The sequence below is a fragment of the Chiloscyllium plagiosum genome, chromosome 31 (assembly GCF_004010195.1).
Source record: "Chiloscyllium plagiosum isolate BGI_BamShark_2017 chromosome 31, ASM401019v2, whole genome shotgun sequence".
NCBI classification, from domain to species: Eukaryota; Metazoa; Chordata; class Chondrichthyes; order Orectolobiformes; family Hemiscylliidae; genus Chiloscyllium; species Chiloscyllium plagiosum.
The window spans coordinates 10,931,629-10,955,685 of record NC_057740.1 but is presented as its reverse complement, the minus strand read 5'-3'; the positions used below and the strand labels follow the sequence as shown (position 1 = coordinate 10,955,685).

The 24,057-nt window shown below is 42.0% G+C and overlaps 1 protein-coding gene and 1 long non-coding RNA gene across 5 annotated transcripts in view; one reads left to right on the top strand and one right to left on the bottom strand.

The window, feature by feature from the left end:
• Window positions 1–24,057, bottom strand: part of LOC122565212 — a 67,790-nt gene that overhangs the window by 13,513 nt on the left and 30,220 nt on the right. The window lies entirely within an intron of this gene.
• Window positions 1–24,057, top strand: part of LOC122565211 (signal-transducing adaptor protein 1-like) — a 67,380-nt gene that overhangs the window by 18,698 nt on the left and 24,625 nt on the right. For 2 of the 3 annotated variants that reach the window (XM_043720954.1, XM_043720953.1), the window contains exons 3-10: window positions 3,276–3,395; window positions 4,204–4,260; window positions 4,901–5,070; window positions 5,806–5,937; window positions 9,301–9,370; window positions 10,814–10,916; window positions 13,260–13,343; window positions 16,983–17,054. In XM_043720954.1, coding sequence (XP_043576889.1) covers window positions 3,276–3,395; window positions 4,204–4,260; window positions 4,901–5,070; window positions 5,806–5,937; window positions 9,301–9,370; window positions 10,814–10,916; window positions 13,260–13,343; window positions 16,983–17,054 — 808 coding nt within the window. The remainder of the gene's footprint in view (window positions 1–3,275; window positions 3,396–4,203; window positions 4,261–4,900; window positions 5,071–5,805; window positions 5,938–9,300; window positions 9,371–10,813; window positions 10,917–13,259; window positions 13,344–16,982; window positions 17,055–24,057) is intronic. The other variant, XM_043720955.1, reaches the window with a different exon arrangement.

Here is a 24,057-nt window from a genome sequence, read left to right as displayed (position 1 = left end):
GTTTCCGCCATCAGGGCAGATGACAACGTGTCCATAACAACAGCGAGGGCCAATCTGACCCGGGCCATCAAAGAGGCAAAGCGTGCACATGCACAGAGAATACACAGCCATCTTCAGGATACCAGAGCATGTGGAAGAGCATTCAGGCCATCACCAACCACAGAACAGCATCACCTGCTTGTGCTGGTGACGCCTTCCTCCCAGGTGAGTTGAACAACTTCGATGCACGGTTTGAGGCGCAAAATGATGTGGCAGTGAGAAAGTCCACCACCCCACCTCCCCACCCTCAGCCATGACCAGATGCTGTGTTTGTGATGTGAGGAAAACCTATGTAAGGCTGCTGGACCAGATAACATTTCTGGCAGAGTGCTCAGAGAATGCTCTGACGTACTGGCAGATGTCCTCACGGTCATATTTAACATTTCCCTGAGCTGCACCATAGTTCCAATGTGCTTCAAGGCGGCTATCATCATCCTGATGCCAAAGAAGTCTTCATTGTCCTGTCTTAATGACTATCACCCTGTTGCACTTACACCCATCATCATGAAGTGCTTCGAGAGGCTTGTGATGTGGCATATTAAGACTCTGCTGCCCCCTCACTGGACACCCTGTAGTTTGTGTAGTGACCCAACCGCTCAACAGATGAAGCTATTTCTAGCACCCTCAATCTGGAGAAGTCCTCCCCCACCTGGAGAAGTAGGACGCCTGCGTCAGATTACTGTTCATAGACTTCAGTTCTGCATTTAACACTATCATTCCTCAGCACCTAATTGGAAAGCTGAGTCTGCTGGCCCTTAGTACGTCTCTTTGTAACTGGATCCTGAACATCCTGACTGGGAGACCTCAGTCAGTCCGGATTGGAAACAGTATCTCCAACACCATCACATTGAGCACGGGGGCTCCCCAGGGCTGTGTGCTTAGTCTGCTGCTGTTCACCCTGCTGTGCAGTGGTGCACAGGTTGAATCACATCATCAAGTTTGCTGATGCTATGACTGTAGTGGGTCTCATCAGCACAAACGATGAGTCAGCATTTAAGAGAGGAGGTGCTGTGGTTAACGGACTGGTGTAGAGCCAACAACCTGTCTCTGAATGTGGACAAGACGAAAGAGATGATTATTGACTTCAGGAGGGCACAGAGTGACCACTCTTCTGTGGACATCGATGGCTCCCCCATGGAGATTGTGAAGAGCACCAAATTTCTTGGCATACACCTGATGGAGAATCTCACCTGGATCCTCAACACCAACTCCATAGCCAAGAAAGTCCAATAGCATCTCTACTTTCTGCACAAGCTGAGGAAAGTCCACCTTCCACCCCCATCCTCACCACATTCTACAGAGGGTTCACTGAGTGTACCCTGAGCTGCTGTAGCACTGCCTGGTTCAGGAATTGCACCGTCTCAGATTGTAAGACCCTACAACAGATAGTGAGGACAGCTGAGAGGATCATCGGGGTCTCTCATCTCTCCATTACAGACATTTACACCACACGCTGCATCCAAAAGGCTAAGAGCATTGTGGAAGACCCCACACACCCCTCACTACACTCTTCCCCCTCCTGCCATCTGGTAGAAGATACCAGAGCATTCGGTTTCTCATGGCCAGATTAGATTAGATTAGATTACATTACAGTGTGGAAACAGGCCCTTCGGCCCAACAAGTCCACACCGACCCGCCGAAGTGAAATCCACCCATACCCCTATATTTACCCCTTACCTAACACTACAGGCAATTTAGCATGGCCAATTCACCTGACCCTGCACATCTTTTGGACTGTGGGAGGAAACCGGAGCACCCGGAGGAAACCCACGCAGACACGGAGAGAACGTGCAAACTCCACACAGTCAGTCGCCTGAGGCGGGAATTGAACCCGGGTCTCAGGCGCTGTGAGGCAGCAGTGCTAACCACTGTGCCACCGTGCCGCCCACTGTTTCTTCCTGCAAGCCATCAGTATGATCAGACTCTTTCCTATTTGAAAGTTTTTGCATGACTTTGAATTGCTGTTAGAACTGTATGCCGTGTACGAGTGTGTATTCTGTGCTGTCCATGTAGCACCCTCGGTCCTGGAGGAACGCTGTCTCGTTTTTACTGTATCAGGTGTATGTGATAGAAATTAGAAATAAAAATTTACTCTCTCTCCAAACCAGTTAAAAATGGCAGTTTCCTTCCCTAAAGCACAATAGTGAACTAAATGGGTTTTCCCCGACACTCGGCAATGGTTTCATGGTCATCATTAGAATCTAAATTCCAGATTTTTATTAAATTCAAATTTCACTGTCTGCTCTGGTGTTTGAATTTGTCCCAAGTCCTCAGAACATTACCTGGATCTCTGGATTAACAGCTGAAAATGTGTTGCTGGAAAAGCGCAGCAGGTCAGGCAGCATCCAAAGAACAGGAGAATCGACGTTTCAGGCATAAGCCCTTCTTCAGGAAGAAGATTCTCCTGTTCCTTGGATGCTGCCTGACCTGCTGCGCTTTTCCAGCAACACATTTTCAGCTCTGATCTCCAGCATCTGCAGCCCTCACTTTCTCCTCTCTGGATTAACAGTTCAGGGATAATACCACTCAGCCATCGCCTCCATGGTTTTTGGTAATATATTCTGCAGTAAGGTTACAAGGTGTGTGAAAAAGTTCTGAATGGTGGGTCCCCTTCACTTTCTGATTTTCCTGCTTCCTGTGGTTCAGGTCTGTAAAAAGTCTGTCTAGTAGAGGTATCTTATTCTGCAAATCCATAAATTGAAGTCTATAGCTCACTTCTTTACACTCCTGGATTTCCCACATGAATTGCAGTTCAACCGTGAGACTCTGTTCTCTGTCTTTCAACTTTCCTTGTCACCCAGTTACTTTTAATAGACCCAGTGGTTGGTATAAATATCTCCAGTCTTACTGTGGTCACAGTCTCTGTGGCTGGTGTGTGAGCAGGTAGGAAATTTAATTTGCTGTTGGACAGTCTTGGGAGCTGTAGATTCCATTAAAGCTGGAGAAAGTGGGTACAGGTTCGTGATTGGTAAACCATGTCAATGGTTTGTCTGAGGCCTGCACACTGAACCTGCTTCCATTCAACAACATGTAATGATGACCAATGTCACCCATTTATGTGGCTTCTCTGAGTTGATTGCCCCTAGAGGAGCCTGAGAGAATTGCATCTTGAAAGCTCTTGTGAATGCAAAAGCACCACTTCATTTATACTGTAACATTGCTACACATAGTCAATGCACCATAACATTTGAGCACTTCATAATCTCTGAGAAACACTTCTCAAATTTTTTTTTCAGTATATTGAGAAAATCAATCTTGATGACTTTGTAGCTATAGTGAGTGAGGACAGCCATGACATGGATCTGCAAGCAACCAACTTAATACTGAAGCTGAAGCAAGGAGATGTTAAATTAAAGGTAGCACTTTGATTTTGATCTTGAATTCCACCGTTCTGTCCCTGGGCATTTATATCCCCAGCAAACATTTCTTATCTCATGCAATGTTCCTGTTACGTGCCTTACTCAGAAAGATGTCAGTACTTCACCCACGGTATATGTGTCAACACTAGAGAAATTCCTGAAGTGTGTATCATTCACTAGGGGCACTGTCTCAGACCAGAAACATAAATATGTCTTAAAGCAGAACACTGCCTGCCAATTAGTCAACAGGGAAAAGCCAAAAAGCACTAATGTCGTATTTTCTAGCCTCCTTACCCTCCCTTTCTTTTTCTGCACTTTTGGACGAGATCTGAAACTCAGGTGTCATTTGTTTGTTGAGTGGGTGTTCAGATTCTCGTTTAGAAGGAGTATTGAGTTCCTCTGCTGTCATTGACCTTAACAAATAAAAAGCAGGTTGACTGTTCATTTGTCTTAATGCTCATTTGGGAGATGTTGCTTTGTGTAAAATGGTTGCTATGTTCATGTGAAGTACTGTGAAACTGAATCATTTTGATTTTGACACTTCTGAGCAATGCAAGGCATTCAGTTTCCTTCTTCCTTTTATTTTGTTCTTCCATCAGCATTGTGTGCATCTAGACATGGATAAAATTACCGTGCAGTGTGAATAGAAGCAATCTCAAATTCTTGTAGTGAACTCTTTCAATTAAAGCTACAAATCCTTCAGTTGTCTTTTGAGGATCTTTAACTCATGTCCATGATGAAATACAAAAACAAACCTCAACTCCAACAACTTTTTATAATTGCGTCTTTTCTCATTCCTCTGTAGACAGATAGCCTGGAAAGCCGAGAGCAGTGGAAAGGCTTTATTCACACGGTTGCAAAGGTAATCCAGTTCTTATTCTGATTTCACTGTCTGCATTAGTTATAGCCTGGATGACTGGTGGAATAAACATGGTCTGAACATTCAGAATCAGTGCAATGCAGTAACTTGAGACCAAATAGAAACTGAATAGTGAGCTTTGTATAGTGACTTGAAGGGACCATTCAACTTTTTGACTAGTCTGTTTCAGGAACCTTTGTGGGCAGTGAATGCTGAGCAGCTAGGTAGAATTCATATTAAAGAAGTTTAAATGGACTGGTTTGTCCATAAGAGGGAGCTCTCCCTCTCCTTATTTTGTGTACATTTTGTGCTCAAGGTAGGCATATCAACTTTCAAAAGGGCACTCTGCTTTCAAAAATGAGCAATTTACTCACCTCCAGTTAACCTCAGCAATTCACAAGTAATCATAACTATAGAAATTCCTAAGGAATGCTTGAGTGATGACCTTTAAGGGTCAGCCCAGTTAAAAAGTAAGTGATGCAAATAGTGTTGTACCCATGAGCAATGCCAAAGGAAAGTGGTGCTACAAACTCTATTAATATTAAACGTCTAAACAGGTGCAAGGTTTTAATTAAGGAACTGCAATATTTTACATATATTAGGTATGGTTGTTTTGATCTAAATGCTACTTTTCTTTCTGAAGCTGGAGATTCCCAAACTGGATCTCCTTCCTGGACAGTTTCATAGACTTAAGGAGGTACTGGAGGAAGAGATAAAACAACGCAGGAAGTCGACACCTCCACCACTCCCAGCACGACCAGTAACTCCAGACCCTGTTCAAGATGTCTATGATGATGTGGAAAACTTGCCCAGGTATCTCGCTGGGGTAGAAGGTCAGGGGGTCGGTGGGTGTGTTGGGGGGAGTGGTTGTGTGTTGGTGGCGGGGGTGTGATTCTTGAGTTGGTGAAGAGGAACAAAGAGCAGAGAGGGAAAGGAGAGGTTATGTATGTCAAACTCCTCAATTTTATTTTTTTCACTCCTTCTGCTAAAGGAATTGACTCCATACAGCCCTGCACTCCAGTGCATCAGCAAATTGGTGAATTTCCATTGACAAACTTTTCTGACGTAAGGAAGCTATCATGTTCCAGCGTAATGCCAGCCTCATTTGATATATCTACTGTTTTCAGTACTCTACTGATGAAAATCAAAAGCATTGGATGAATTTCATCATCTCTAGCCCAACTGTGAAGCCTAACTGTCATTCTAGTTTGATAACCCAATCAGTATAATCCAGAGATTAGAGTTGGGATTTTCTACATTTGTGTGGCTTTTGAGGTGGAGGGATTATTTCAGAACCACTGGGTGAGCCTGGAAACATTAGTTGCTGGAAACAACACCCTGCATTATGATCCCATGAACATTTAAATGAAATCCTCCTGTCAAATATTTTAATGAAAGTGCTCACCTATTTAGTTTGAAGTGGCCAACACCTCTATGAAAAGACCAGACAAAAGAATTTGATGTGAAAGCTGGCATTGCACATGTACAGCATTCTGTTTAATTAAGTACTGTTAAGTTTTAACTATGTCTTATCTTGATCTGTTCCAGTTGCTATTATAAGATCTCACGGGTTGAGGCTGAGGTAATGTTGGAGAAAAGCATGGAGAATGGAAACTTCTTAATGAGACCAGGCAGTGATAATAAGAGCATCGCAATTACAACACGGCAAATGTTCAAACAGTAAGAAAGAACTTGAATTTATAATAATTAGGGCCTTACTGCAATTTTGTCATCCCAAAGTACTTTGCAATAAATAGATAGTAACCAGCGAATTAATTTTGAGGTACAGTGTATGTTGCGTTGTTAGTTACAGCAGCCATTTTGAGTACAGAAGTGTCCTGCAAACTGCAAGAGAATGATGAATGAATAACTAATTATGGCGAGGCGATGGCCTAGTGATACCATTGCTAGACTATTAATGTAGAGACACAGCTAGTGTCTAGAGATTCAAATTTGAAGCTGGACATGGAAGATTAGATTAGATTCCCTACAGTGTGGAAACAGCCCTTCGGCCCAACAAGTCCACACCGACCCTCCAAAGAGTAACCCACCCAGACCCATTTCCCTCTGACTAATGCACCTAACACATGGCCAAATCACCTGACCTGCACATCTTTGGATTATGGGAGGAAACCAGAGCATCCGGAGGAAACCCACGCAGACACGGGGAGAATCAGACTCCACACAGACAGTCACCCGAGGCTGGAATCGAACCTGGGACCCTAGTGCTGTGAGGCAACAGTGCTAACCACTGAGCCACCATGACGCACCAAAGATGGTAGATGAAGTAACTCCATGGAGATTGGTATATTACCAGGTCACTCTTTATTTACATGAGCATAGAATATAGGTTCTGACCAGCCAGCTCAGAGCAAGTCCCAAGAATGAAGAGACTCCCTGAAATGGCTGTTTATATTTATCAGCCAGGGCTCCCTAACAACCCCATTCAAAGATCTCATAGTCAATGAGATCTACTTGGCCCTGGTTCCAACTATTACATCAGGATTTGACTTTAATTTTTAAAATCTGGAATGATGAATCAAATGATGAGCACAAAACTGATGGTTGCCGATTTTTGGAAAAAACCCATCTGGTTCATTAAGGAAACTATCTTCCTTACCTGGTCTGGCTTACATGTGACCCCCAGACCCACTGCAATTTGGTTGATTATTAACTGCCCTTTGGGCAACAAAGGATGCTGGCCTAGCCAGTGACACCACATTCCCACGAATGAGTGTGAGGAAAAGGCACACAATGCTGGAAATACTCAGCAGGTGGGACAACATCTGCGGAGACAGAAACAGAGGTAATGTTTCAGGTCAGTGACCTCTCTGGCAAAAAAAATATATAGTTGAGAATGCTCCAGAGTGCAGGTCAGAGGTTGGTGGAGATAAGAAGGAATATCAGCCATAGGGTAAGAGGTGGAAGATATTAAATGACAAAGGGGATGATGGTGCAAGGTAAAAGGAATGGAAATGGAACAAGTAAAGAAATGAAAGATAGGCCTTTGAAGGTTTAAGTGGGAGCAACTGAACGCTCACCAGTACCTGCTGTTCTAAACAAAAATGGACATAAGATCTGAAGTTGTTGAGTTTAAAATGTTGAAGGTGTCTGTTGAAAGTTGAGGTGCTCATTCTTCAATTGTGCTTCATTGACATAATAGGAGGCCAAGGACATAGAGGTCAGAGTAGAGTTTTAAAATAAAAACTTTGCGTCATGCTTAAATAGCAAGTTCTGCAGAGTGTCACCAAATCTGTACTTGCCCTACCTTAAGAGTCTATTAGCTGGATGGCTGATATCAGATTTACAGTAAAGTTACCGTGAAGTTCCTGCCTTCTTAACCTCACTCCTCGCTTGAGGTATGGTGACCCTCATGTTAACCACATCACCAGATGTCTATCTCTCTCTATTTTTCTCCAATGAGAGAACAGGTCATGGACCTGTTGGTTCATTTTCCAGGGAACACTTGTAACCTGTGGGAGGAGGAGAAAGGGATGAGAGTAGAACTATGGGAGACGGAATGAATATGATCAAGACCACTGTCAATTTCAGTGTATGGGCAAGTGTAGTCAAGGGAGCTATGGAAGTCTGAAGGTTAACAGTGCCTCAGAAGGATTATAATATATATCGGCTGAAAGGAGACAGAGAATTTGAGGAAAGGGAGAGTTTGTGATGGACTATATGATGATAAGAAGTGCAAAAATTGAGAATAAAGTTGAGGATATTTTCTGGTTCAGAATAGGATCTCTGCTAATGCATACTGTGAATAAAGATGAGGAAGGCTTCCTGCACAAGACTGGAGGCAAACTTGTGACTCATATACCACTGAAATGAAGGCGTATTTAAATCTATACAGGATCTCACAGCTGCATCCTTTATTTGGAGCAAGTGACTGAACTTGACAATAGCCAGTCTCTGTGGCACAATTGGTCAGCACGTTCAGCTGTTGACCGAAAGGTTGGTGGTTCGAGACCATCCAGGGATGGAGCGATTGTTGCTGGGGTGGCATGGTCGCTCAGTGGTTAGCACTGCTGCCTCACAACACCGGGAACCCAGGTTCAATTCTGGCCTCGGGCATCTGTCTGTGTGGAGTTTGCACGTTCTCCCCGTGTCTGCGTGGGTTTCCTCTGGGTGCACTGGTTTCCTCCCACAGTCCAAAGGTGTGCAGGTCAGGTGAATTGGACATTCTAAATTGCCCATAGTGTTAGGTGTATTAGTCAGAGGGAAATGGGTCTGGGTGAAGGGTCGGTGTGGACTTGTTGGGCTGAAGGGCCTATTCCGAAGGGAATCTAGTCATGTTATCCTCCCTGTTCACCACCATTGAGGTCTAGAATCAAATTATATCAGTAGTCAGAAAACCAAATTTCTAGATATTTAAGAATTTAGTCATGGGATGTGGGTGTTGCTGGCTAGGGCAGCATTTATTGCTAATGTTGAGCTACTTTCTTGACTTGCTGCAGATTGTGGGGAGTAGGTAAACCCATATCTGTGAAGAAGGGGATTGTTAATTCAGACCCCATACCAGTGAAGGAAGAGCTGATACAGTTCCAAATATTTGAAGAGGGCCCTTAAATCGCAATTTAATTAGATGTGCTTGGGGTCATTACAGCACATTTCTTCCCTGAGGGTCGGTTGCAAACACTAGGAATACAAAGCTTCTGTTCAGATAAGAGTTAAATTTGCAACAAATTACAAAGGTAGGATTTGAAAGCTTGATGGTTTAGACAACGCAACTACATGAAAGCAAAGACCAGTAGGATGTTATTTTGTGGAGAAATCTTGCTCCGAGTCAAAATGCATCATGGAAGAAAGCAATCAATGGTGAAAACAAGTGATTAGGTAAATGCCAAGCTTGGGTTTCATAAGTCTACCTGATGTAGATGGGTGGAGAGACTCAAGGTGTTATGGAATTGCAAAGTTTACATGTCCTGAGTAATGGAAATTAAGAGTAGGAACCATTGTGATAAGGGCATATGACAGTAGTCTTGGAATGAGGAAGTATTGGTGAATTGCTTAAAGTGAAACTTTATTTTACATTTTCAGCAAACCACTTGTAAAGCATTACCGGGTCCACTGTGCAGAAAATGGATATGTAATTGAAGTCGAGGGTGGAGTAAGTAAATGGCTGTGTAATTGTTTCTTTATAAAACATTTCTCATACTGAGCGGCTCAACTGACAGATGTACTTTCTATTGTTTTTCCGGATAATGCAGAGCCGGAAGGTTTCTGGGTTTGAACGATCAGATCTGAGTTTGAGTGGCAATCTTACTGAGATAGACTTTCTTGAGTTACAGAGAGGAAAAATCAACCTGCAATCTCTTACTGAAATTGCTATTCAGTGAGCTATATTGAAAGGTGTGATTATGTAGTTGTCAAGGGAAGGATAGAATGAGTTTTGTAATGAAGTCATCTATTGTTACTAATGTTTGTATATCCGCGATCACTTCATTACAAGCAACTTGCTGAAATGCTGAAAGGATAATACATGGAACTATATCCCCATGAGGAATCAGCATTTACAGGACAGAAATATATGCTAACTTGAATGTGTTTTTAGAACTTATTTTTGTTATACATAATACAATCATAGAATCCCCACAGTGTGGAAACAGGCCATTAGGCTGAATAAGACCACACCGAGCCTCCAAAGAGTATCCCACCCAGACCCATCCCCCCACCCTATTACTTTACCCCTGACTAATGCACCTAACCTACACATCTTTGAACACTATGGGCAATTTAGCATGGCCAATCCATCTGACCTGCACATCTTTGGACTGTGGGAGGAAACTGACGCATCCAGCGAAAACTCCCATGCAGACACGGGAAGAACGTGCAAACTCCACGCAGTCCCCCGAGTTTGGAATCAATCCCAGGTCCCTGCCACTGTGAGACAGCAGTGCTAACCACTGAGCTACTGTGCTGCCCCAATTAGATTAGATTCCCTACAGTGTGGAAACAGGCCTTTCGGCCCAACAAGTCCACACCAACCCTCCTTCTAACCTAGAATTAATTCTTCACTTCTACATAAGAAAGCTTGAAGTTTTGAAACTTTGAGTGTATTCCTTTGCAACCATGGGTAAATATTCATAACCTTCTCTGCCAACCTTGTGTCACAAAACTAAAATACGTTTTACATCTGTCAGCCAATACTTCATTAGAGATAACATCTTTGACTTCGATGCGAATACCACATGTACTTGCATTCATGCCACTCATATTTTAATGACTTAATGCTAGTAGGAAATGGTTTCAGCAAATGATTGTTGTAACTTTAAAATTGTGTAGCGGCTAGCTGATGTTGAGGCTCAGTCTGATTCCAGATCAAAAAATAATAGAACACACTCCTCCAGTCAGTTGTATTTTTTTTTTCTCTCTGGTGTCAACTTGGGCTCCCCCTGATTCAATTCATAATGTAACTGCACCTTCATTGTAAAATAAAACTGCTTCACATCAATCCTACAGGTTCAATGTGAGACACATGGACTTTTAATTCTGCTTTGTCCATTAATCAATTTGAGCTAAAGCCTTAACAAATGTTTTTGATATTTCCCAGATCTTGTGCAGCAGTAAGCAGGAAGTAATCAATTATTTTGTTCAACACACCAATGGAGTTTTGAAGCCTTTGGAAAGATCAATGGACTACGAAGTCAATATGAGTATGTTTTCCCCTTTCATTGTTCATTGATCTGTTGGTTATTTCAAAAATAACAAGTAATTACATTGAACATAGAGTCATTGATTCATACAGTACAGAAACAGATCCTTTGGTCCAACCAGTCCATTCCAAACATAATCCCAAACTGATCTCATCCATCTCACCAACTAGTCGCATCTGCCTGCTCCTTGTCCATATCTCTCCAAACCTTTCCTATTCATCTATTTATCTAAGTGTCTTTTAAACATTGTAAGTGTGCCCACATCCACTATGTCTTCAGGAAGTTTATTCCACATGTGAATTACCTCCTGTGTAAAACAAATTTGCCCTCATGTTAACTGAACACTAGGAAATTTCACTGCTCTTTTACAAATACATCCACCTGAACTTGTAAATAAGGTCTTGACAGTTCGAAGTGTAGTAGGCATCTGACTACCGGGAAAGGTTGAAGACTAACATTCAGGTCTACATTAGCGAGGGTCAATTGCTGGTTTATTTTTAAAATCCCTTTCCTCTCACCTTAAATATATGTGGCCTGGTCCTGAAATGCCCCATTCTAGGGAAAAGAGACCTACCATTAACCCTATCTATACCCCTCATGATTTTATAAACCTCTATAAGGTCACCTCTCAACCTCCTGCACTCCAGTGAAATAAGTCCCAGCCATGATGATGATTTGCTGGGGGAGTGATGGCTGGGAGACTTACTTTTTGCAGTACTTCTTCATTATCCACTAAAGATACAGACAGGGATTTAAAGTTTTGGCATGGCTAATCATTTGGCTGCTCAAATTCTAATCATTGCCACAAACAGGCTGAGCATCTTCGAGCTAGGGGAATGTCTGTAGTGCTCAATGTTTAACTCTAAGATAATAAAAGTCAGGAGTGGAATGATCATGTTCTCTAATGACCTGACCTGGATATTTATCTTGGTTGCATGCTTGGTTAATCAATCACTTTGAAGCCACACCAAGCCAATATTTGACATCATGAGGGCACATGCTCATTGTTAAATTACTGTAAACTTTTACATTAAGCAATAGCTGAGTGGATTAAGTTAGCTATATAAGTACAACTGGATTTGGCTTTATGACTTAAACGAAGGCTCTTACCCCAGCACTTGACCCTGGCTAATGTAGTTCTGAATGTCCGTCTACCATCTGTCTGGGTAGTCAGATGCCTATTACCAATCAGACTGTCAAGCCAAGGCCTTATTTAGAAGTTCAGGTGGATGTATTTGTAAAAGAAATTTCCTGGTGCCCTCAACCAAAACCATTATAAAATACATAAATTGCTCATTCAGTTCGGTTACTATTTTGAATCCCTTACTATATGTGAACTTGCTGCCCTAATTATCTATATAATATGGAATACTGCATTCAATTCTGGCCTCCCTGCTATAGAAAGGATGTTGTGAAATTTGAAAGGTTTTAGGAAAGATTTAGAAGGACGTTGCAAGGATTGGAGGGTTTGAGCTATTAGGGAGAGGCTGAATAGGCTGGAGCTATATTCCCTGGAACGTCGAAGGTTGAGGGTTGACCTTGTAGAAGTTTACAAAATCATGACGGATAGAGTGAATAGCCAAGGTCTTTACCTTGGGGTGGGGGAGTCCAAAACTAGAGGGTTTAGGTTTAAGGTGAGAAGGGAAAGATTTAAAAGGGATCTAAGGGGCAGTTTTTTTCCTGCAGAGGGTGGGAAAGGCATTTGGAAGGGTACATGAATAGGAAGGGTTTAGAGGGAAAGGGGCCAAATTCTGGCAAATGGGATTAGATTAATTTAGGATATCTGGTAGGCATGGACGAGTTGGACCGAAGGGTCTGTTTCCGTGGTGTACATCTCTATGACTCTAAAAGTGACTGCACTTCAGAAAATAATTTAATCAATGTGATTAGATGTGGTCAGGATGTTATCTAAATGTAGATTCTTTCCTACATTTGTTTTTCACCAATTATCACAGCTTAGCATCAAGCAATGCAGTTCTCATATCTAAGATATACCTGTTCTCTTTTTTTTCACTATGCCTTATTTTCAAATGGTAAATGGATAAAGGTTAATATTAACCTAAGCTGCTTGGCTGGCAATTGGTGTGGCTGCATTGATTTCGCTTTTACTTCTGATTGATTGAGTAAAGCCTGTGAATGAGTCCTGTCAGCGATCCCCAACTAGCACCCCCCAACCCCCAACTTCCCTAGCTTGGTCAAATTAAGTTAAAATTAACCACATCTCCCTCATTTACTTTAAAATTCCAATTAGATTCAGAGAGGAGGTAATTGCTTGAGAGCGCCACTGTCTCAATCTTGTGTAAAACATCCATCAAAGTTGCTATCCCTATCACTTTATTTTAGGTTTTGTGCAGGAAGATGCTGAGAGTGGTGAAGTGATCCATCAGAAGCCCCCAAAAGCACCAGCCAACACATCAACCCCAGCAGGTAATACCATAACTGTGCAGTGACTTTGTGATGTTGGGTATTTGTTGCTTTTCAAAAGAGAGCGCCCTGCAAAAAAATCCAAATCCTTGATGCTCTTCAAACTAGATTAGATTCCCTACAGTGTGGAAACAGGCCTTTCGGCCCAACCAGTCCACACCGACCCTCCAAAGAGTAATCCACCCAGTCCCATTTCCCTCTGACTAATGCACCTAACACTATGGACAATTTAGCATGGCCAATTCACTTGACCTGCACATCTTTGGACTGTGGGAGGAAACCGGAGCACCTGGAGGAAACCCACGCAGACACGGGGAGAATGTGCAAACTCCACACAGACAGTCACCCAAGGCTGGAATCAAACCTGGGATCCTGGCGCTGTCAGGCAGCAGTGCTAAGCACTGAGCCACCGGGTCGCCCTCAAATGAAAAGGTTAAAGACATTAGGTCTGGTTTTTTTTTTGCAGAGAAGGGAGCCTTTGAGAGTATTACATTGAACTTTCTAAGGTCAGAAAGAGAATCAAAGGTTACATGGAGAAGCCAGGAGAATGGTGTTGAGAAATATTTCAGCCATGATTGAATGACAGAACTAACCCGATGGGCTGAATGGTCTATTTCTACTCCTATATAGAATCCTAGAGTCATAGAGATGTCAAGTACGGAAACAGACCCTTTAGTCCAACTTGTCCATGCTGACATGATATCCTAAATAAATCCAGTCCCATTTGCCAGCAGTTTGCCCATATACCTTTAAACCCTTTTTATTCATATACACATCCAGATGCCTCTTAAATGTTGTAATTGTACCAGCCTCCACCACTTATTGGGAACTCGTACCATACATGCACCACCCTCTGCATGAAAAGGTTGCTCTTTTTATTCATATACACATCCAGATGCCTCTTAAATGTTTTAATTGTACCAGCCTCCACCACTTATTGGGAACTCGTACCATACATGCACCACCCTCCGCATGAAAAAGTTGCTCCTTAAAATCTCCTTCCCTTTTAAATCTTTCACCTCTCACCTTAAACTTATGCTCTTTAGTTTTGGACTACCCCATCCTGGGGAAAAGACATTGTCTATTTACTCTATCCATGACCCTCATAATTTTATAAGTCTCTATAAGGTCACCCCTCAGCCTTTGACGTCCAGGGAAAACAGCCCAAGCCTATTTAGCCTCTCCCTATAGCTCAAACCCTCCGACCCTGGCAACATCCTTGTAAATCTTTTCTGAGGCTCTGTCCAACTGGAATTACTGGCCAATCAGAAATCAGCAGCTTCAGAACATGATGGCATTCCTCTCCCTATAGCTCAAACCCTCCGACCCTGGCAACATCCTTGTAAATCTTTTCTGAATCCTTTCAGGTTTTACAATATCCTTCCTCAAGGAGGGAAACCAGAATTGCACATAGTATTCCAATAGTGGCCTAAGCAATGTCCTATACAGCGGCAATATGGGCTCCCAAAACTTATACTCAATGCACTGACCAACAAAGGAAAGCATACCAAACACCTTCTTCACTATCCTATCTATCTGCGACTCTCCTTTCAAGGAACTATGAACCTGCTGTCCAAGGTCTCTTTGTTCAGCAACACTTTCTAGGATCTTACTTGGTCTTATAGTGTAACGAGTGAAGTTAATCAGGCATGGGTCAAGTGGCAGAAAACAGTTGATTTATGAATGGGAAGAGAAGTTAGGTGAACATTTCCAAAGGGTAATCAGTAAATGCTGTAAAACAGGCAGCATTGTGTTCAGAAGCAATTTTGGCATGAGATAAGATTATATGAATTGCTGGGTTGGTGAGGGAGACCCCAATTATCTTCATTAAGGGAGAAACCATTGGCTTCAGGGTTTGTGTGATAATACCAGAGACTTTTAGGCTGAAATCAAGAGGGTTGGAAGTACAGAGTCTGATGATCGATAATTAAAAGATGAATGTATGTGAATGTTTTGGGCTGGATATCTTACCTCAGAACTGATGAAAGAACTAGAGTGCTTCCTTGTTAAACTGACCAAAATGACCAACACAAAGACAGGAGGCAAAGAGAGGGTAGTAGCTGATAAAGAATAGGATGACAGAAATGCTTACAGAAGAAACTTAAATATTTAACAGCTTGTAAACAGATTATAAAATTGAGCAAAGTGCTGGATGATAAAAGATGATGATCTAAGTCAAGCTGCTGAAAATATGTTACAATAACAAGGGAGGAAAAATGTTCCAACAAACAAGGGACATACGTGGAATATGAGACTGACAGATAAAGGGAGCAACATAGAGGCCAGGATTTTCCAGTTTTTCGACTGAATCTGATTAGTTATCAGCAAGTTTTCTCCTGGAATTAGTACCTGGAGCAGGAGGCTCTGTCCAACTGGAATTACTGGCCAATCAGAAATCAGCAGCTTCAGAACATGATGGCATTTCAGTCAAGACCATGGTTGCTGTTGAGATATTTCCCCCTTCACCCCCACCCCATTCCCCCCAATCCCCCACACCACTCATACTGTTCGCTACTCCCGGCTGTCAGGAAAGGTAAGGGCATTTGGTGAGAAGGAAGGAAGTGAAGTCAGATCTTCCTCTCCTAGATTGAGTTTTGCAATATTGCACAATTTTTCCATATCAAAGAACCTCCTCATCAAACTGACAATTTGCCCACAATGGTTTACCCTTTGGGTAGGTGGACACTTTCTAACTGTGCCTGGAGATAAAGTAATTGCAGGGATTTGCCCTTACCAAAAGTGATTGTTAATTGACCACTGTAAAGAACCTCAATTGGCAGCAGGGTGGGAAGAGTGTGTTTGGGTGTTGCCACTCAGAGTTTAATTCTTGTGACGGTGGGAAGATTGTTGGTACCTACCCGATGCCGACCTGCCTGATCACCTTCCTTTCCTGCTACTCTCCCTCCTCTGTTTTTCAGGAGGGGAGGTTCCCATTCATTAAGTTATTAGAGGCAGTGTGTTTATTGGAGAAAGGTAAGAGGCTGTTTGTGTGGTGCTTAGGGTGGCATGGTGACTCAGTGGTTAGCACTGCTGCCTCACAGCGCAAAGCACCCAGGTTCGATCCCACCCTGAGACGACTGGCAGTGTGGAGTTTGCACGTTCTCCCTGTGTCTGTGTGGGTTTTCTCCGGGTGCTCCGGTTTCTTCCCACTGTCCAAAGATGTGCAGGTTAGGTGGATTGGCCATGCTAAATTGTCCATAGTGTCCAGGAATATGCAGGCGAGTTGGATTAGCCACAGGAAATGAATGGTTACGGGGACTTGAAAGGGGTGTGTGTGTGTGTGTGTGTGTGAGAGAGGGTTTGGGGGGTCAATGTGGACTTGATGGGCTGAATGGCCTGCTTCCACACAGTGGGGACTCTAGGTTGAATTTAGAGAAGTAGAGTGAGCATGGGAGAGGCAGTTGAAGCAGTGAGTCCGAATAGTGAGGCTATTGTCTGCAGATAGCATGAAGATGTTCACTGAAGTAGTCAACTAAGTTTGAGTATAATGTTTCCATTAAACAACAAGTGTCATAGGGTTCTCCTATTTTCCTTCAGTCGATGTGGTGAAGGAACCCTATCTAAATAGTGATGTGTATTTATGTTTACTCAGTCATCTTGTTGCCTTGGTCTCATCCCCCCATTTTACATCTTCCTTCACAGTGAATGAAGAGAAACCAAGTCGAAAGATTCCTGAAATAGCAGAACCAGAAGCAGAGTACTTCAATGATTATGGTAAATTATTTCTCTCTCTGTCTAATTTCCAATACACTGTTGAAATGTTAAGTGTGATTTACTATCCTGAGCTTATGAATAGTTCCAACATATTATTCATGTTTTACTTTCCAATTTTTACCCATTGTTTTCTGATGATACAGTCTCCTGCTGGGTAAGGTAACACAGATTTTCAGCCATTATCTTCTTCTAGTGACCACTTTGTTTGTAAATATGTTCCCAAGAGTGTCGTAGCTATCTTGGCAATTGAGTCTTCACTCAATATTGCATGGGCACCTTCAAATAGAAGTAACTCCAGCCATCAGAAATAGGACCCACCTTAACCCAAGGATGCTGATGCAGCAATTCGAGTACGGTTTAGCTAATTTACTGCAAACCAAGCAATAAACGTAGTGCTCTCAGAATAAGATGATGCAGTTTTACATTGGTTAGCATCTTTACCAAATCAAAAGTTTGGGATATTGTACACGATCAGATTTCAGAAAATAAAACTTTTCCTATCCTGAAAGAAACATTATTGTTGTAGTTTTTCTGGTTGTTTTAACATGGTCACGTGTCAGCTGACAACTCAACAAATTGAATCTTGGTGACTGGAAGTTACTGCTTTGAGCCAAAATGCTATCAAGGTTAACCATAGGCAATTGTTGGGAAGTTTAAACTCTGATAACACTTGAGAGGCACTGATAAATCCCTTTGTAATAGCTGGGAATATGTGCCAATTCAGCTAGATTGCATTTTCTTAAAGAGGTGTTTAAACTTTGATACTGGTGCCTTGATAATGGTTCGGTTTTAAAATTCCCATCCCTGTGTTTGAATGCCTCCTTAACTTTACCTTTCTGTATCTTAGTAACCTCCTATGGCCTTACAATCCTCTGTAATCTCTTAGTTTCTCCAATCCCAGGTTCACGTGCATGTCAGTTTTTAGTGCTACAGCATTGAAAGCAGTACCATTTTAGCTGCCTTTTCTCCATTTAGTTGCTTTTTAAAATCATTCTTTAAAACCTACTTCTTTCACCAAGTCTCATGTGGAGATATGAGATTAAGGATGAAATTTTGTCTCATAATGCCACTGTGGAGTATCGTGAATTGTTCTTGACATGTCACAGGTACTATATCAAAGCAGGTTCTTGTTACTTCAGGGCCACTGTAAATAATCAGTCCAGTGATGTGGATTGGCCATGCTAAATTGCCCATAGTGCCCAGAGATATGCGTGCTGGGTGGATTAGTCATGGGGAATGCAGGGTTACAGGGACAGGATAGCGGGTGAGTCTGGTTGGGACACTCTTCAGAGATTCAGTGTGGATTCGATGGACCCATTGGCCTGCTTCCACACTGTAGCGATTCTATAATTATTATGACTTTTGTTCAGGGCTGCTTTGCCAGATAAGATAAATTACTACGCAGTCTTTTTGGCAGAGTTCTGGAATTTGCGGTAAATCAACAGTAAGTTTCTTTCTACAGATACTTATGTATTTCATTCTGCAACCGCACCCTTTACTGACACAACCTGTTTCCCTCAATGTTGACAAGTACATTTTTAAAATACTTTGCTGGGATGTGTGCATTGCTGTCAAAGCCTTGTTGCCCATTTTTAATTGTCCTTGAGAAATGGTAGTGAAGTGCTTTCTCGAACTGCTGCAATCCATCTGTTAACTATTGTCCTGGAGTGGGTAAACAGCTTTCAAATGATATGGCAGCAGGAAGATGTACCACGATCGTTTCTGACCTCTCAGCCTGGTGTCAAAAGGTTGATAAAATTTGAGACAGTGCACCTGGCTTACTTTCTTTCCAATAAAGTGATAACAGAGATGAGGAAATATTTTATCTCTCAGTGGGTCTCAGGAATCTATTTCTTCCTAGAATCCCAACAGTATGGAAGCAGACCATTCAGCCCATTGAGTCCACACCAACCTTCTGAAAAGCATCCCACCCAGACCCACCCCACCACCCTATCCTCGTAACTCTCCATTTCCCAAGACTAATCCACCTAACGTACACATCCCTGGGTAATTTAGCCTGGCCAATCCACCTAACCTGCACATCTTTGGACTGTGGGAGGAAACTGGAGCAGCTGAAGCATACCCGTGCAGACGTGGGGAGAATATGGAAACTTCTCGCAATCACCCGAGGGTAGAATTGAACTGGAGTCTCCGGTGCTGTGAGGCAGCAGTACTAACTATTGTGCTGCCCTCAAAAGTCAAAGGATGCAGAATCTTAAAATAATTTTTAGGCAGACATAGATTGATTCTTACATACCAAGGGTGTGGAAAATTATTGAGGGCATGCAGGAATGTAGTAATGAGGATAAAATCAGATCAGCCATAATCTTTTTGAATAATGGAGCAGACCTGAGGGGCTGAGTGGCCTATTCTTCTTATTTGTATGTGCATACATTGAAGCATACTGTCTGGCCTGTTTGTGTGCTGACATTGCACATGTGCAATAGAGGCCAGTTGCTACACGTTGTGCAAGAATTAATCAGATTTAGACATGCTACTTTGTTGGCAGATCTGATTTGTTACCTGTATTAAGGCCCCATTTCATCACTTTAAAATTTTCAAAACTCTCACTTTTAAAAGAGCTGCAATAAGTCTTTGTGTTGTTTGGTACAACCTATGGATTTGAATATTTCTAATTATTGAGCCTTGCTTCTAACTCAAGCACAGAATTAAAAAGGTACTAAATTACTTATCCAGCTTCAAACGTAAATGATATTTATTTATCCCTAGTTAAATGTTCGGTTCACTGCATATAGCCCGCATAATCACCATTCAATTTAACAATCTGTATGGATTATTCTAGTAAAGTACATTATTCCAATTGAAATTTAGGAGGCATTTCCAGGTGCAAATTGAGTTGTCATACTTGCTCCTGTTCCCCACCTGCACCCAGTTGTGGTTCAATAAGATAACATGACCTGTTTTTATTTTTCTAAGCTTTGTTAGTTTTTTTTAATGTTAGTTTGATTGTTTCTCTGATGCTTTCTCTCCTGTTCCTCTTAAGCTCCAAATACACTGGCCCTTCAGGCTCTGACGCTTGCATTTCCAGTTGACTGAATCATTTTCTACACATAATCAACCATGACTCAATGGTGGGGCTCCTCCTGATTCCATCTGATCTCCACTTTCAGTCCTGAGACTTAATGTACACAGTCTAGGCTTACATGCCAGTGAAATACCGAGGAGGTTTTGCATTGTTATTGGTGGTAACTTTCAGAAGAGCTATTAAACCAAGGTCCTGCCTGTGTGTTAGATAGATGTAAACAATCTCATAGCAATAGAAGAGAGAGAATTTAACCTCCTGTCTGATGAATAATTATCTTTCCATCTTAATGGTGATCTGCAATACAAGCAAAGGTGAAGTGAGGAAAATTGTTTCACTCTGCAAGGGAGTTAGGTTATGGAATGCACTGCCTGGAAGTATGATGGAGGCAGGTTCATTTGAGGCATTCATGACATTATTGGATATTAACTGGATAAAAATAGTGTGCAAGGGTACAGGGAGAAAGCAGGAGATTGGTACTAAGTAATGGTATTCATTTAATGAGCTGGTGCAGAGACGATAGACTGAATGGCCTCTTTCTGCACCATATCACTTTGGTGATTCTGTGAATTGGTATCACATTGGCCATGATTTGTTTTGCAAAAAGCATGATGGTCATTCTCAGATTGAAAGGTCAGGGGAGTTAGTGGATATACCTCTCACATCTCTCTCCATCTTTTCGCACACTCTTTGTTTGAACGTATCCAAATGAGATATTTCCCAAACAATAACATTTTCCATCATGTGTGTGTGTGATGCATTACCATTTCTAAACCGGTCTGTGACTTTAAATATAGCCAACAATAGCATCCTTCTGCAATTGTCAAGCCTATAACTGGTTCCAGTCTTATTTATCAAATCCTGGCTAAAGAATCTCTTCCAATAGCTTATTTTCAAACCCTGCAGAATCATCTGTTAAATCACTGAAAGATTCATATTTGATTCTTCTGTGGCCTTGACCCTTCCAATCTCTGTTAGCTCCTCCAATTCTCCTTCAATTCTCTTGAGATAGCTGCCCTCCTGATGTCCTGCACATCCTCAGTTTTAATGACTGCACCCCGAGTGGCCATGAACTTCGGGAAAGCTTTCTGAGATCTCTTCATCTCTCTTTTTTATTCAAGGTGCTCCTTTTAAACTTATCTGTTTTGACCTTCCCTGATGTTTGAGCTATAGGGAGGAGATGAATAGACTGGAGCTATTTTCCCTGGAGCATCGGAGGCTGAGGGGTGACCTTATAGAGGTTTACAAAATCATAGGAGGCATGGATCGCGTAAATAAACAAGGTCTTTTCCCTGGGGTGGGGGAGTCCAGAACTAGAGGACATAGGTTTAAGGTGAGGAGGGGAAAGATTTAAAAGGGATCTAAGAGGCAACTTTTTCACGCAGAGGGTGGTGCGTGTATGGAATGAGCTGCCAGAGGAAGTGGTGGAGGCTGGTACAATTACAACATTTAAAAGGCATCTGGGTGGATATATGAATAGGAAGGGTTCGGAGGGCTTTGGGCCAGGTGCTTGCAAATGGGACTAGATTAATTTAGGATATCTGGTCAGCATGAATGAATTGGACCAAAGGATCTGATTCTGTGCTGTATATCTCTATGACTCTATGATTCTATCTCATTTTATGTGGTTCTGTATGAGATTTTGTCTGATAATACCACTATGAAGCACCTTGGAATGTTTGCTATGTTAAAGTTGCTACATAAAACCAGTTTGGTGGTTGATTTACTTTCTGTGAAGGTGGGTGGTTACACCAAAGCTGTGGAGTGCTTCTCTAGAGTTAAAGTTTAACAATTCCTTGATGAAACTTCTGCAACCAAGTGCCTTCAGAAATCAAGAAGTTTCTGAAGGGACAGCATTCATTAATTTAGAAGAATAATCCCTGATATTTACAAAATGAGCAAGAAAGTAGTTGCAAATCTATTATTTTTAGGAGTTAAAAACAACACCAGGTTATAGTTCAATAGGTTTATTTGGAGGCATTAGCTTTTAGAGCGCTGCTCCGTCATCTCCACAACTACCCAAAGAAGGAGCAGTGGTCTGAAAGCTAGTACTTTCAAATAAACTTGTTGGACTATAACCTGGTGTTGTGTGATTTTTAACTTTGTACACCCCAGTTCAACACCGGCATCTCCAAATCATTATTAGGAGTGCAGTCTAAGATCAGAGGCATGTTGATGTGTTAAAATACTGCGCAGTGTTGCTCAGTCTCTGTCTCTCTTCAATTGGATAAATTGGATTGAGATAGAACTAGCAAAAAAAATGTTTAAAAAGACAGTAAAAATTTCTTTATGTATATAAAAAGAAAGAAATTAACTGAAGTAAATATTCAGAAGGTGAGACTGAGGAACCAATAATGTGAAACACTAAGAGCCATAGAGTTACACAGAATAGAAACAGACCCTTTGGTACAAATCACCAATGCTGACAAGGTATCCTAAACTGAACTTGTCCCATTTGCCTGTGTTTTGACCATTGCCCTCTAAACCTTTCCTAAAAAATAGTTTGTTTCTTTGTTCACAGTAGAAAATGCAAAAGATTCTAAAGTCACTAGTCAGAAGGGAAGGAGGAAATTAAAACAACCAAAATCACAAGAAAAAAAATTATTGGGACGATTCCTGGAATTAATGGCTGACTAGATCCTTGCAACCGATGGTGTACATCCGAGTTTCTTACAGAGACTGGCTACAAAGACAATGAATACTTTGGTTATAAACTTCTGAAATTTCCTGGAAAAATCCCAGCAGGTTGGAAAACCCCTTATGTATCACCTGTATTCAGGAAAGGAAGGACAGAAAGCATGAAACGACAGGCCAGTTAGTCAAATATCAGTCAACTGGAAAATGCTGGAAGCTATTATTATGCAGGAAATACTGCGGTATTTAAAATCATGGTACAATCAAGTAGCATCAATATGGTTTATGAAGAAAAATAGCATTTAATAAAAATTGTTATAATTCTTGCAGATATAACTAGCAAAGCAGAAGGACACACAGTAAATTTAGTTTAGAAGTAAAACTAAAATCCAAAATCTGTTTATCCAAAAGTGGACTTTATTCTCTAAGATGCAGGTCAGGCAGCATCCAAGGAGCAGGAGAATCTTCATTCCTGAAGAAGGGCTTATGCTCGAAACGTCGATTCTCCTGTTCCCTGGATGCTGCCTGACCTGCTGCGCTTTTCCAGCAACACATTTTCAGCTCTGATCTCCAGCATCTGCAGACCTCACTTTCTCCACTTTGTACAGAAAACAAGGAAAGCAGAATATACTTAACTGGAGAGAAACTGGAGAATGTTGTTGTATGGAGGGATCTGGGTAGCTTGTGATGTATGGAGGTGGGTGAACTTAAGGCGTGGATCGGTACCTGGGACTACGATGTTGTGGCCATCACGGAAACGTGGATAGAAGAGGGATAGGAATGGTTGTTGGAGGTTCCTGGTTACAGATGTTTCAGTAAGGTTAGGTAGGGGGGGGGGGAAAAAAGGAGGGGGGGTGGCATTGCTAATTAGAAATGGTATAACGGCTGCAGAAAGGAAGTTTGAGGGGGATCTGCCTTTGGAGGTAGTATGGGCTGAAGTCAGAAATAGGAAAGGTGCAGTCACCTTGTTGGGTGTTTACTATAGGCCCCCCAATAGCAGCAGAGATGTGGAGAAACAGATTGGGAAACAGATTTTGGAAAGGTGCAGAAGCCACAGGGTCGTAGTCATGGGCGACTTCAACTTCCCAAATATTGATTGGAAGCTCTTTAGATCAAGTAGATTGGATGGGGCGGTGTTTGTGCAGTGTGTCCAGGAAGCTTTTCTAACGCAGTATGTAGATTGTCCAACCAGAGGGGAGGCCATATTGGATTTGGTACTCGGTAATGAACCGGGACAAGTGGTGGGCTTGTTAATGGGTGAACATTTTGGTGATGGTGACCACAATTCTGTGACTTTCACCTTGATTATGGAGAGAGATAGGTGCG